This window comes from Nicotiana tabacum, chromosome 20 (genome assembly GCF_000715075.1).
Source record: "Nicotiana tabacum cultivar K326 chromosome 20, ASM71507v2, whole genome shotgun sequence".
NCBI classification, from domain to species: domain Eukaryota; kingdom Viridiplantae; phylum Streptophyta; class Magnoliopsida; order Solanales; family Solanaceae; genus Nicotiana; species Nicotiana tabacum.
Window position 1 is genome coordinate 161,791,175 of NC_134099.1, and position 13,581 is coordinate 161,804,755.

The following is a 13,581-nucleotide window of genomic DNA, read 5'->3' on the forward strand; positions in this document are numbered from 1 at the left end:
AGTCTAGAACGTTCCTCCTCAAAGAAAAATGATTTTTTTTCTTCTTATACTTCCTAATATAATATTATAAAAAAGTAGTTTTTTCATAAATAGTCTAATTTTTATACATTTCCACTTGCTTCAGTTAAAATAAGACTATCACTAAACTTTGATATTAAAAAATAATATTTGCCTTCATTTTCTGCGTTATTGTTAATTCATGGAGAAAATAGAACATAGAGAAACAAAATATTCATACAAGCCATGTTTTTTAATAGATTAAGACTTCGCTATATTCTTGCCTATATTTAGAGTGTTTATCAATAATTAATTATTATAAATTTTTGTGTTAAAAAATTATTAGTACCACCAAAGATTGTAGTGGAGTGATAATACTTTTTTATTCTTAACCGGGATTTTTGAATTCCAGTATTGGAACAAATTTTTTGGTTGAAGTGTGGATCGTAATTACTGCAACAAAAAGTGGTAAAATAATAGAATGTGTAAATATTATTGAATACATTAAAATAAAACAATCTAAAATAAAGCAAAATAAATACTTGGAAATTGGAATTGATGTTGTTAGTACTGCTTCTTTCCCGATAGAGATACTCCATCTAACAGCTTTTTCTTTCACTGGTTTCTCTTCCCTTGCAAGAAAAACTTCACCAAAAACCCAAGAAAATGTATAAATACCCAAAAAGTTTCAATTTTGAATCACACCCACATCTCAAAATTCAATTAACTTGCCCTTAAATTTCTCTTCACACATTTCCCCATTTCAATTCTCTTTAAAATCCCACCATTTTCTTATCCTAAGTCATAAAAATGGTAGCTTTAAAAATGAAGGTTTTAGGATTTATGTTAATAATGCTATCAATTGCTGCATTTGCAAAAGGGGATGAAAATGAATCATCTAAACCACCAACAATAGTTAAAATAGTAAAGGGTAAAAAAATGTGTGTTAAAGATTGGGAATGTAATAAGTTATCAAGATTTTGTTGTAATTTAACAATTTCAGATTATTTTGAGACTTACCAATTTGAGAATTTGTTTGCTAAGAGGAATTCACCTGTAGCTCATGCTGTTGGATTTTGGGATTATAAATCTTTTATTACTGCTTCAGCTCTTTATCAGCCTCTTGGATTTGGTACTACTGGTGGTAAGCAAATGCAGATGAAAGAAATTGCTGCTTTTCTTGGCCATGTTGGTAGCAAAACTTCTTGTAAGTTCTCTTCTTCTTTTTCTTTTAATTAAGCTCAAAGTATATCTTCTTTCTTTTTCTCTCGAGCATCTAGTTCTCAATGTGTGTGTGTGTGTGTGTGTGTGTGTGTGTGTTGCATAATATTGACCTGAGATGAGGTTAAATGGAGTAACGTGGTAAGCGAGAATTTTATATAGCCGAACCCAATTTGTTGGGGACTGAGCCGTGGTTGTTGTTGAAGCATCTAGTTCTCACTGGCCAGGGTAATTAGGATTCGTGCCAGAGAAATCACGTGACGGGGTTTTCTATTGCTCCCGATCCGATAGAATTTCATTCCTAAGAAAGTAGGTATATGTGAATAAATTCATTAAGCTCGAACTGGAGACCTTTGGTTAAGGGTGATGAAAAGTTTATCATCCCACCACACCCATCAGTGATGAGCTCAAAATATGTCAATGCATGGATAAATGTCAGATTTAGAGAACTTCTAATTTTATAGAACTCCTAGTTTCTTTTTAAAGACAAATTATTGAGTGTTATGCTGAAACGTGTTGTAGATTGAGTGGAAGGGGCGTAGATTCATATATCTGGCCCCGACTAGATTGGGGGTCATTGTTGATTGTTTGCCTGTTATTCATTCATTTCAATCGTATTTTATAGGTCTATGTTTTTCTCTTTTTTTTCTTTCTTTGATGCCCTTTTTTATGCTTTTGATGCTCAGAAAATGCTTAAAAGATGAATGAAGAAATGCTTAAAATGTGGAGATATTTGATTCCCTTCAGATTTGAAAGTAATATTAAGAAGGTTAACTAATGAAACTCAAGGAGTTGAGAATATTTTTGAAAATAAGAGAAGGTCATGGCAAGTTTTTATCTTATAAGGATTTAGATGTATATGGGTCATGATTAAAACTTTATTTGATCGAACGTAACAGTACTTAGAAAAGAACAATTGCTTGTGGAAAATCACCGATTGAAACCATCTTGTTTGAGGCTAGCTTGTGTCTTGAGTCTCGAGCAATGTGATTACTGATTAGGGCCTTGAGAATCTGGTGTAATTAACTTCTGTTGAGCTAATTCTACAGATGTCTGAGCAATTTAGTTTGCCTAGTCCACACTATGAGATCCAAAAATGGGGCACCAATTCTTTTGCTGTTCCAACAGATTAGCTTTCTGTTTTGATAATCTGACTAGTCTATGTTCAATTCGAGACAGTCACTTAAGATTGTCTCCGCCAAAAAATCATTTAGCTTGTTGCTTGATCTGTATCTCTCTGTGTGTTTGGACGTGTGTGTAATAGCAATTGTCGAGAAGTGCAAGTGATATGGTTCGTTAGTACTTTACCAGTTCAGACAAAAAAGTGATAAGGTTAGTTAGTTGGTAGAGTTATATTTACCTCGAAGCAGATGATATTTGAATTTTTTTTTTCTTGAGAATTATGATCTTTGAATTTACTTCTTGTCATGATCATGATTGCTTAAGTTGTTTTCAGGAGTCTGTTCGATGTTTTTTCGGTTGTATCACCATATGTTACTTCTAGTGGGTTCAATAACAGTATATTAAGTTTTAATAACCCTCTAGTTTATTCAGCGGTGCTTGCCCTTGTATTGAACTCTCTTCTCTTTCTGCCAATTTACGGACTTTATGTAAACAGGTGGTTATGGAGTCGCCACTGGCGGACCATTCGCTTGGGGGCTGTGCTATAACAAGGAAATGAGTCCTAGCCAAGATTACTGTGATGACTTCTTCAAGTTAACCTACCCATGCTCTCCTGGGGTCCAATATTATGGCCGTGGTGCCCTGCCTATATACTGGTAAACGTTGCATTACCAATTTAGATTACCTATTATTTCTTCTTTGGTATCAACACACCACTCAATCTCATTGGGTTCTCTTCTCTGTTATGGTGTTGTTCTTGTGTGCGATTTCACATCAACTTTAGCTGATCTACCAATATAGAACTTAGTTACAGGAGAAAGAAAAAGCCATTTAGCTCATCTGGTCCTTGTCACAGTATCTGCTCGAGCTGATGCCTGTTTCTTTATTTGATTAGGAATTTATTTCATTCGTCTAGCATATACAAGCACTAATGATATGTTTTTCCTTGGGTACTTCTACCTAGGAACTACAACTACGGAACTATAGGTGAAGCACTGAAGGTAGATCTGTTGAATCATCCCGAGTACATTGAACAAAACGCGACCTTGGCATTCCAAGCTGCGATTTGGCAGTGGATGAATCCAGTTAAAAAGGGTCAGCCGTCAGCACACGATGCCTTTGTTGGCAATTGGAAGCCTACAAAGAACGATACTTTGTCTAAACGAGTTCCCGGTTTTGGCACCACAATGAACATCCTATACGGTGACAATGTCTGTAACCAAGGTGATGTCGACTCCATGAACAACATCATATCCCACTACCTTTATTACCTCGATTTGATGGGCGTTGGTCGGGAGGAAGCAGGGCCTCATGATATACTCACCTGCGCGGAACAAAAACCTTTCAATCCATCCTCCACCTCAACTGCTTCTTCTTGAGACTTAACTTGGATTTTCGACAGTCTGCATTTGCTGCTTTATCCTCAACGTTTTTCGCAAAAGAAGCATAATCCAATAAGTGGAGCAAGATCGGCTTGTCCTGCTCCCGGTGTAAACTATGTGTTTGGGAGTCGTATATAAGGATTAAGGATGTCGCGCTTTCTTGTTGTGTCTTATTGAAGTGAATTTTGATCATGTAGTTTGTGCAGTGTTCGGGTTGAGGGTCTATCGGAAACAACCTCTCTACCCCATCAGGATAGGGATAAGGTCTGCATACACACTACCCTCCCCAGATCCTACTTGCGGGATTATACTGAATTGTTGTTGTTGTTGTTTGTGCAGTGTACTTTTAACAGTCTTGATATATAATATGCAATGTGAAAACTTACTCTATTATCTTTTGAACTGTTAAAATGAATATGCAAACAACAAAGGAAAAGAAGATGAGGAAAAAGAGAAGGTTTATTAGAGAGGAAGGAAGTTGTTGACAATAACATACAACTGTCCCTTTCTTTTACCAAGTTAAGACAATTCTAAAAGTATTGTCAAGACATTTTATCCACTCACTGTCCTTTTCTTTTACCAAGTTAAGACATTCAAAAAGGTTGTCAAGACATTTCTTCCACTCTCTGAGTTTTAATTGTTTATGCCACTTTTTTTTGGTGGTTTCTCACTCGGTATGGGGCCTGATTAAATTCGGATTCGCGCTGGGAAGTCTCAAATTGGAGGGTAAAACGCTCCCTAACAAAGGCGATTCCATATCCAGGGATTCAAACCTGGTTAAGTTGTTTATGCCACTTTAGTAATAACTGTGTTGGGATCAACTTGTACACACATTTTTATACTATACTTACTATCTTTAATTTTTCTTTGATTATTTCACCTATTTTTCTCGGACATTTCATTTTTATATTGTTATTATTTATGCATAGGACTGTGTTAAAATTTTTGGTCATTCTATGTCATGAACAATGAGATTATCACCCTAGAGACTTGTTCAAAGTAAATAATGTCACGAGTTTGAATCGCAATTTGCCAAATTAATAGCTTGTTTGGCCTAGCTTTAAAAATCAGCTTATTTTAAGAAGTGTTTTTTTTTCTTCAAAAGTATTTTGGTGAGAAGTAGTTTGTGTTTGGCTAATTAATTTGAAAAGTATTTCTGAGCAGCAATTAGTATTTGGCCATGCTTTTAAAAATTGTTTGTAAGTGTATTTTTTTCAAAATTGCTTTTCAAAAAAGTGCTTCTGGGGAGAAGCTACTTTTTTTGTTTCTCCAAAACTGTTTCTGCTTCCACTCAAAAGCACTTTTTTCCTCTAAAAGCTTGGCCAAACACCTCAACTTTAAAAAAAAAATACTTCTGGCTTTGAAGAAGCTTGGCCAAACAGGCTATAAGTCATTTTTCCTTATTAACTACTACTATCCTATGTTTCAATTATGTGTCTTTTTTTTTTCTTTTGAAAAAAAGAATACCACACAATTATTCATATCTTATGACTTATGGTATGATAGTCTTGTTCAAGCGTGCACTATATTTTATCAGTACACGTGCGTGGTAATTATGTCCACTAAGGCTTAGACGTATTAAAAAGAATGTATTTTTGATTTAAGACCACGCAATTTTTTAATATTCCTAAACTTTGTGTCTTGTCAAATTAATAAAACACATAAAAATCATGGACGTATATTTTAATAGAAAAAAATTATCTAAGAAGCACCTTCAACGACAGCTATATATTGACATAAAATGTAAAAATATTGTGTCTTTATATTCTTAAAATTTATCTAGTCAAACTAAGAGACATGAAATCGATAAACTATATCATAATAGGTAGTTTATGTTATAAGAAATAGATATCTAATAAAATAGTGGACCTGCACGCTCGACGCCACCACTACCCCAACAATAATAACTAATCCTCAATTCCAACGATATATATATGTATATATATTCGATTATTATTTTTACATCGGATATATAGTATCTTTTTTTCAAGAAATAAGTATTGGCCCATAAGTTGACCCGACACTACCGTCATAAATGAATAAATAAATAAATAAATAAATAAAAGAGAGAGAATAATAAAATAACTTTCACTGACAGCTAAATATACAAAAATATTTCGTAAAAATAGCACGGTATAGTCAGTTTTCGGATTGGTCATTCAAAAATAGCCAACGTTTACGAAGTCAATGAAAAATACCAACATTTTGCTGCAACAGAGACCGGTCCAGCATAATATACTGGAGTTCGGTGCACCTGTGTATGAACTCCAGCATATTATGCTGGACCGGTATACTTTGCGAACTCTAGTATAATATACTAGAGACTGGAGCACCGATGCTCCAAACTCCAGTATATTATACTGGACAATTATACTTGCTGAAACTCCAGTATATTATGCTGGAGTTCTAATGTACTTATGCTGGAACTCCATCATATTCCGACATACTTATTCTGGAACTCCAGTATAATATACTGCCGTCTTTTCCGGGTTTGAATAGTGTTATCGCTCAGATTTATCTTTATATAAAAAGTGGCTAAATTTCGATTACTTTTAAAACTGGTTTATTTTTGAACGACCAATTGTAAATATGGTTATTTTTGAATTTCTCCCAATATTTCCTATATTCTCAATCATAACCCTCGGCCCCCTGGAGCTCCCTTTCCTCTATCCTCATTCTCAACGTAACAAAACAAACAACAGACTAAAACAAATCATAACCTTCTCTCTCTCTCACACACACACACACATTGTTCTCTGTCATTACCTGTCTGCTTAACTGTATCTTCACTTTATTTCCTCATTACCCAAGAAGAAGAAAGAAGCCGAAGAAATTTTCGTTATTTATTTATCAGGTAAATGGAATAAATAAAAATAAGTCCTTTAATTTCGGTTGGTTTGTATGGCTATAATTATTCCTAATGAGTTGTTTTGTACCTCACCCTTTTGCCCTCTTTTCAATTCTCAGGGTTTCATTTTTATTTTTTGGGGGATCAATTTGAATTTGACTAAATTTCATTTTTATTTTTTCTCTCATTTTCAACTTTCCCAATTCATTTTTGGACCCTCTGGATCTAACCCTTGTCTGAGAAATTTTCAAGATTTGATTCTTTTTGTTCATTTTGTATTGTGGATTGTAATATTTGTTTAATTTGATTGCTATGGATGATAATTTTCACAGGCAAGGGCTAGTGGTAAGATTATATAAATTCCCTTTTTGGGTTTCTTGAAAATATCTGTTTATCTAATTTAATAAAGCTTCATGCTATAAAAGAGGGATTTTATTTTGTATTGGGATCGAGGTGTTGTTGATTGATTGTGTGGTTGATCTCTGGCTATGTGTGAGTTTGCCTTGAAATGTGAATTGTATGTTTGGTTTGATGGAAATGGAATTAACTTCAAGATTCTATTTTTAGTGCTTTGATTTAATGATGGTTTTGTCTAGGTTTAAATTTTGTTTCATTTTTGCCCAATGTGGAGGAATGTAACATTTAAGGGGATTCCTTAGAAGAAAATTAAATTGGAATCATTAAATTGTGACGTATATAGTAGTCTTGCATTGATATCTTGTATCTTTTGATATTAAATTCTGTATCTTTTGCTATTAATTTCATAGTGTTTTGGTGGAGAGAGGTAGTATTTCTGGTTTCTCTGCTTTTACCCTGTTTTCCTTTTTCCGAATAGGAGCTTTTTAAGGTATTCTTTGTTGGCAAGCCTAGACATTTTCCCTTTTTTTGCTTTTTGAAATATCAATGGAGCTCCTCGTGCTTTATTTCTGTTGAAATTGATTTTTGGTTCTGCCGTTCTGGAATCTGAGGGATGCATTCTTAGAGGCATCCAGCAGATTATGTTATTGACGGGTTCATCTGTCTAATATAATTTAGATTTCAAAAATATTGCAAGTACCTTGTAAATTACCCTCCGAACAAGGAGAGAGTTGTATGCCATTTCAATCAAATTATTTGGGAAATAAAGTGGTAGTATGTGTATAATGAAGTATGTTCATTCTTACATTTGAGTTACTGAACAGGCACATGCTCCTCCTCCTGGTCACTTTTCACGGTTGGAAAACAGAAGGGCTGAAGACGATCTTTATTTGAGAAAGAGAGTGAGGATGAGAAGGTGGCTGTGCTGCACCTGTCAAGTAGAGGAATCCTACCCATCAAATGAAACTGAGCACCTTAAAAACCCTGCAACTCATGCTGATGGTACATTATTGCATTTTGTGCTTAAGCTATCTTTATTGGAAAAACCAAATTGCTTTTCTCCTTTGTTGTCTGAAGATGAGTCTTTGCCTCGTCGGTGCCATTTGATTTAGCTGATTGATGTGATCATTTTGTCATTGCATCCCCGATTCCCTGTCACACACTAGAGTACAAATTTAGGATACTTTGGAAATTTTAAGAAGAAATTGAACTTCTCATGGTGATATCTGATTGTGCTCCCTTTATATATATGTATGTGTAATATTGTCTTACAAATCTTTTCTGAGGCATTACGTTTGCCTATTATATAAAAGGGTTGAAATCAATCTTAGTTCGGCTTCCAGAATTTTTGTTTGCATTCAATTTGAGTGAGTGGAGTTAATGAGGATCCTCTTAAATTCAAATCCAACTATTTTAGACATCATAGAATCCTTGTAAGAAGAACAAGGATAGGTTTTTGCTTCTTTTGGAATCTGTAAATGGTTACCAGCACAACCTTTGTGCTGGGTTTCTTTTTTTATAATACATAACTGTTACCTTTGTCAAAAAAAAAATATGAATGACATCAGCTCACACAGCTAACTGCCGCTTTCAATATTCATAAGTTTTGTCCCAGACTACAATACAAAATCTTGAAATGATACCAGACTGGCTACACTAAGATATGCTGAAATTAAGATCTACTCAAAATTTTAATGAAAAAGGAGTAGCCGAAGATTCTGATTACAGCTAAATCCTGATGTTTCCTAGCAAGATTAAAAATTTGATCAGATCAGCTTTGATCCAACTTTTGTAATTTGTCCTAAGTAACCTTGTTTATTTATTTTATTGATATTCCAAATTGTGGTATCAGAAACATTTGCTTGAGAATTGTTTATAATGAATATCAGTGGTAGGCCTCTTGATTTGTTTTGTTAATCCCTGTCTCCGAGGAAGTCAGAGGGGATACGCTCGCAATGCAGAAGGAAGATTTCATCGCTTTCCTAACAGATTTAATTTTAAAAAAGAAAAATCTAAAGGACCTAGTGTCAACTTCAAATATGAAATTTGACTCTATGTGCGCGTCTATTTTGGATTCTTTTTGGTTATAAAATACTTTCTTGATATCCTTGGAAAGTATTTCGGACGGTTCCCATGTGCTTGTTTGCTAAGGAAATATCATGTCAAAAGTGAATGCATCCTTACAAAGAACATTTCCCAACTGTTCTATTTCCCAACTGTTCCACTTCCAACCAAGAGGTTGTGAGTTCAAGTCTACCCAAAAGCAAGGTGGGAAGTTCTTGGAGGGAAGGATGCCGAGGGTCTATTTGGAAACAACCTCTCTACCTCAGGGTAGGGGTAAGGTCTGCGTACACACTACCCTCCCCAGACCCCATTAAGTGGGATTATACTGGGTTGTTGTTGTTGTTGTAGTTTATGGGTGACACATAGTCCCAGAAGAAACTTGTGATTAACAACAACAATATTTCTTTTAGAACACTCAAAAAGAAAAGAAGTATGGCATATCTTCCTTCAGTTGAGTACATATATGTTCATGCCACATTGAATCTATTTGTCTGGATCGTTTTAGGACTATTATTTATGGCATGTTTGGCTGTGCTAAATTTCTAGTGCTTCTTAGACAAGTCTCAATTTTCCGATTGGCGAGATAGTTTTGGTTTTAATTAGTTTCCTTTGGTATCTGGTACCAGGATATCAGAACGGGTCAAGAGTACCAGCTCCTGCCAAGGCTGAAGCAGAAAAAGCAATACCAACTATAGAGGTCCCAGCATTGTCTTTGGATGAACTGAAAGAGGAAACTGACAATTTTGGATCAAAAGCATTAATTGGTGAAGGTTCTTACGGGAGAGTATACTATGCTAATCTAAGCAATGAAAAAGCTGTTGCCGTGAAAAAGCTTGATGTTTCATCCGAGCCTGAGACTAATGTTGACTTCTTGACTCAGGTAAAAGTGTATTTTCTTTATGTAATTCTTTTTGGCTGTAATACATGTAAATCCCTCTGATATCTGTTTCCTCTTTTCACCGTAAGCTTGCTAGAGTTTCAAGATTGAAGCATGACAATCTTGTTGAGTTGCTTGGTTACTGTGTTGAAGGAAATATTCGTGTATTAGCGTATGAATTTGCAACGATGGGGTCCTTGCATGATATTTTGCACGGTATGAAAAAAACTTCATGTCTTTGAAATTTGAATGCAAGAGAATTTATTAGCTTGATGGATAATATATTCTCTCTGTATTTTGTATGTTCTTGCTTACAGGAAGGAAAGGAGTACAAGGGGCGCAGCCGGGGCCAACACTTGATTGGATGCAGCGGGTAAAGATTGCTGTTGATGCCGCAAGGGGACTCGAGTATTTGCATGAGAAGGTCCAACCTTCAATAATACACAGGGATATAAGATCAAGCAATGTACTCCTCTTCGAAGACTACAAAGCAAAGATTGCAGATTTTAACCTGTCAAATCAGGCTCCTGATATGGCTGCTCGCCTTCATTCTACTCGAGTTTTAGGAACATTTGGCTATCATGCACCGGAGTAATGTCTCCCACCTTTCTCTTCTGACTAACCTTTTATATTTGTTCTATTGGTACTCTGTTTCTTCTTTAAATGTTGTACACATGTTTTGCGCTTTTGAGTTTTTCTGAACTCCTCGCTTCTGGTAACATATTGCTGAATCTTGTTTTCTATCTAGCCACTTGAATAACTTCCTCTTTGGTATGATACATTTTGAACTAGGAATATACAACTTAAGTGTAAAAGTGGGGAAATTGAAGCTACTAGGAATGGGTGTGATCTGCGGTAAAAGTTGGCAATAGGTTATGTAAATGACTATATAGTAACATTGAGTCTCTGATGCATCTAACTGATCTTAAAGCATATTTGGTAGAAATTATTGATGAGATTTAATGCTGTTGAAAGTTTTCTAGAATAAGGGCCCGATGAGACAAAGCATCAGTAAGAAAAAGTAAGTTTTAGCCACTGAAATAATATTTGTAGTTGCTAAATGACGCATATACCACGCCTCAACAGGCATAGGAAAATGGTAATGCAGCAGATTTTCCGGGTTTCTTCACTTTATGTGACAAAAGAGTCTACTGGGGCTAAGGAAAGATTTAAATAAGTAAGGTGCTTCTTCGCTTCTGGGGTAAAAAGCTAAATACAACTCAAAAAGGCCAAAGATACTTTAAAATTAAGTTTTGAATATTAAGGTGTAAAAGGCGAAGAGGCTTTCTTGGAAATCCGAAAGCTCATCTTTGCTTTTGTGTTGGTTTCCCTTTTTTATTGTGGATGTTATATTTTTACGTCTATCAAGAGATAATTTGCCACTAAGTTAGCTTGTTATGGGAAAGGAGCTGGTGAAGACAACAGTGTAGCTGATATTTCGAAGTTTTCCAAATATAAACTACTTGTACTGGTGAATTTCATTTTCATGAATTATGGCATCTTTTCTTCCCCACCATACCTATAGTAACATTTAGCATTTGGATATGTTTAGACGGCAAAAACAACTAACCACTTTTGTATATGGGATGGAATGGTAGGATCTCTTGTTATAAAATGTACAAAGATAGTTTGCTGATTTGCTCCTTTACATATTTTCATTTATTGGTATAAATTATAGAACCAGTTTTCTACTCAAGGTTTTGTCTTCTCGCGAATAACCAAATGTTTAAGCTTTTGAGTGAAGGTAGTTTTGTTCTCTCTGAGTGATTCTAGTTGATAATTAAGGTCTTTCTACAAAGTTAGATAACAAAGTTGTGAGATATTTGCTGGAGTTGTTTCGCTGCCGGTTGTTTAACCCGTTGGCATCTCCGTCACCTGCTTTGCTCCTTTATTGGTGTAAAATGCTCCAAAAAAGTTGTTTTGTTTCAGGAGTATTATCTAACCCAAGTATCGTAAAAATAATTACAGATACGCTATGACTGGACAACTGACACAGAAGAGTGATGTGTATAGCTTTGGGGTGGTCTTGCTTGAACTTTTGACCGGAAGAAAACCCGTAGACCATACAATGCCTCGAGGACAGCAGAGCCTTGTTACTTGGGTGAGCATAGCTTCACATTTTTTTCGTGCATTTTTATTCCTTATGTGCTCTTCTCTGCTATATGTTTAGATCCTATCCTTGATGTATAATTGCTTCTTTAAATTTGTAGGCTACCCCGAGACTGAGCGAAGATAAAGTCCAGCAATGTGTCGATCCAAAGCTGAAAGGATATCCTCAGAAAGCAGTGGCTAAGGTCTCTTCTTCTCCCTTTCTCCAATATCTGCTCCCCCCCCCCCCACCCACCCACACACACACAAAAAAAAAAAAGAAGGCCCCCAACACAACCAAAAAGAGGGAAAAAACTGTGATTAACTAGTCTTGATTGGAAAAAGGTGCTGCAAAAGTTCCTTACAATTTCTGATTGTTGATGTTCTTTTTCTTATTTTCCGGCTCATTCAGATGGCAGCTGTGGCAGCGCTGTGCGTGCAATACGAGTCTGAGTTCCGTCCGAATATGAGTATTGTTGTCAAAGCTCTCCAACCACTGTTGAAGGCTCCTCCTGCACCTGCTCCAGAAATATAGGGAGCATATTGTCACTTCGCTTGTTTTGGATTCTCTACTGATAATTTGCACTGTTTTGGTATATCATGACAGGATTTCATTTGTAACATGACAAAAAAATAAGACTTCTCCAAAATTTTCCCCGTATTTGAAAGTGGCGTGTATGATTGATTGCTTAACTTCCATGGTGAGATTGTTGAGGATTTCCTGAGACTGAGGGTTGTCTATAATTTTTTTATTAAAAAAAAAAACCGGATTCCGTCCTGTCAATTTGTGTATTATATTTGTACTCATTGGTATTGTATTGTATTTATAACGATATGATTTATACTATCCAGATTGGACCTCTAATTTTGGAACCTTATCATTGAGAAGACTAATTACACACGCACACAATCGCTGTTTGCCATAACCTGTCTACTACCATGTTAGTTTATAATACTTCCGTACGTGAACTTATTTGATTGGGCACAAAGTTTAAGAAAAAAAAGAATACTTTCTAACTTGTGGTATAAAATGAGGTACATAAGTTGTTTCTAAATATGGAAAGAGGTTATTCTTTTTCGTACGGACTAAAAAGAAATAAGTACATAAATTGAAACAGAGGGAGTAACAAATAACATTTCTTATCGGCTTTCACATCTATGATTTGTCAAACTATATGGATACAAGAGCAAGAAAATGATTTAAACAACAAAGGTTTGTTAAGAAAGGGGTTGCTATTCTAGAAAGGTGGAGCTGGTAAAGTAAGATACCATCATTTTGGATGTTCACAGTAAGAGATTAAACCCTCTGTCTCTGAATTACTGCTTTATTTAATTCAAAGAGAGTAGGATAATCCAAGATCTTGACTGCAATTACCAGACAAAAATCACTTGACTTCTACTCCAGAGTCGTAAAGATAGCTGAGTTTGCTCAATCATTAAACTGGTCTTTGTGGAGGGGATGACACAATTAATCCTGTTGTTTAAGACACTACAACTCATTTAACTAATCTAAGTCTAGCATAAGCGGACAACTTTAGCCACCTATGCTGGATGGATTTGGATTATAATCATCCTCAGGGCTTGGAATTGGTAGGCTGTACTGGCACACTCGACTAATCCGCCAA

At 35.4% G+C, this 13,581-nt stretch overlaps 2 protein-coding genes across 3 annotated transcripts; both read left to right on the forward strand.

Annotated features, from left to right (window-relative positions):
• Positions 1-552: 552 nt before the first annotated feature.
• LOC107818928 (chitinase-like protein 2) lies at positions 553-4,112 on the forward strand. Its single transcript, XM_016645012.2, has 3 exons — positions 553-1,204; positions 2,837-2,996; positions 3,305-4,112. The coding sequence occupies exons 1-3, from the start codon at positions 808-810 to the stop codon at positions 3,717-3,719; spliced, it is 972 nt and encodes a 323-aa protein (XP_016500498.1). The 5' UTR covers positions 553-807; the 3' UTR covers positions 3,720-4,112.
• A 2,261-nt stretch (positions 4,113-6,373) lies between these two features.
• LOC107818926 (PTI1-like tyrosine-protein kinase 3) lies at positions 6,374-12,821 on the forward strand. 2 transcript variants are annotated; one of them, XM_075240978.1, is made up of 8 exons: positions 6,374-6,576; positions 7,752-7,929; positions 9,618-9,871; positions 9,958-10,084; positions 10,186-10,459; positions 11,837-11,969; positions 12,079-12,162; positions 12,369-12,821. In XM_075240978.1, the coding sequence occupies exons 2-8, from the start codon at positions 7,836-7,838 to the stop codon at positions 12,489-12,491; spliced, it is 1,089 nt and encodes a 362-aa protein (XP_075097079.1). In that variant the 5' UTR covers positions 6,374-6,576; positions 7,752-7,835; the 3' UTR covers positions 12,492-12,821. The 2 variants fall into 2 exon arrangements, with proteins under 2 accessions (XP_075097079.1, XP_075097078.1); XM_075240977.1 differs by lacking the exon at positions 6,374-6,576 and adding an exon at positions 6,598-6,915.
• The last annotated feature ends 760 nt before the right edge of the window (positions 12,822-13,581 follow it).

Excerpts from the sequence above, each read along its gene's own strand:
- LOC107818928 (XM_016645012.2), top strand. The coding sequence starts at position 808 with ATGGTAGCTTTAAAAATGAAGGTTTTAGGATTTATGTTAATAATGCTA. Across the intron at positions 1,205-2,836 it reads TGTTGGTAGCAAAACTTCTT|GTGGTTATGGAGTCGCCACT; the intron begins GTAAGTTCTCTT and ends TTATGTAAACAG. Across the intron at positions 2,997-3,304 it reads GGTGCCCTGCCTATATACTG|GAACTACAACTACGGAACTA; the intron begins GTAAACGTTGCA and ends ACTTCTACCTAG.
- LOC107818926 (XM_075240977.1), top strand. The coding sequence starts at position 6,883 with ATGGATGATAATTTTCACAGGCAAGGGCTAGTG. Across the intron at positions 7,930-9,617 it reads CCCTGCAACTCATGCTGATG|GATATCAGAACGGGTCAAGA; the intron begins GTACATTATTGC and ends ATCTGGTACCAG. Across the intron at positions 10,085-10,185 it reads CTTGCATGATATTTTGCACG|GAAGGAAAGGAGTACAAGGG; the intron begins GTATGAAAAAAA and ends TCTTGCTTACAG.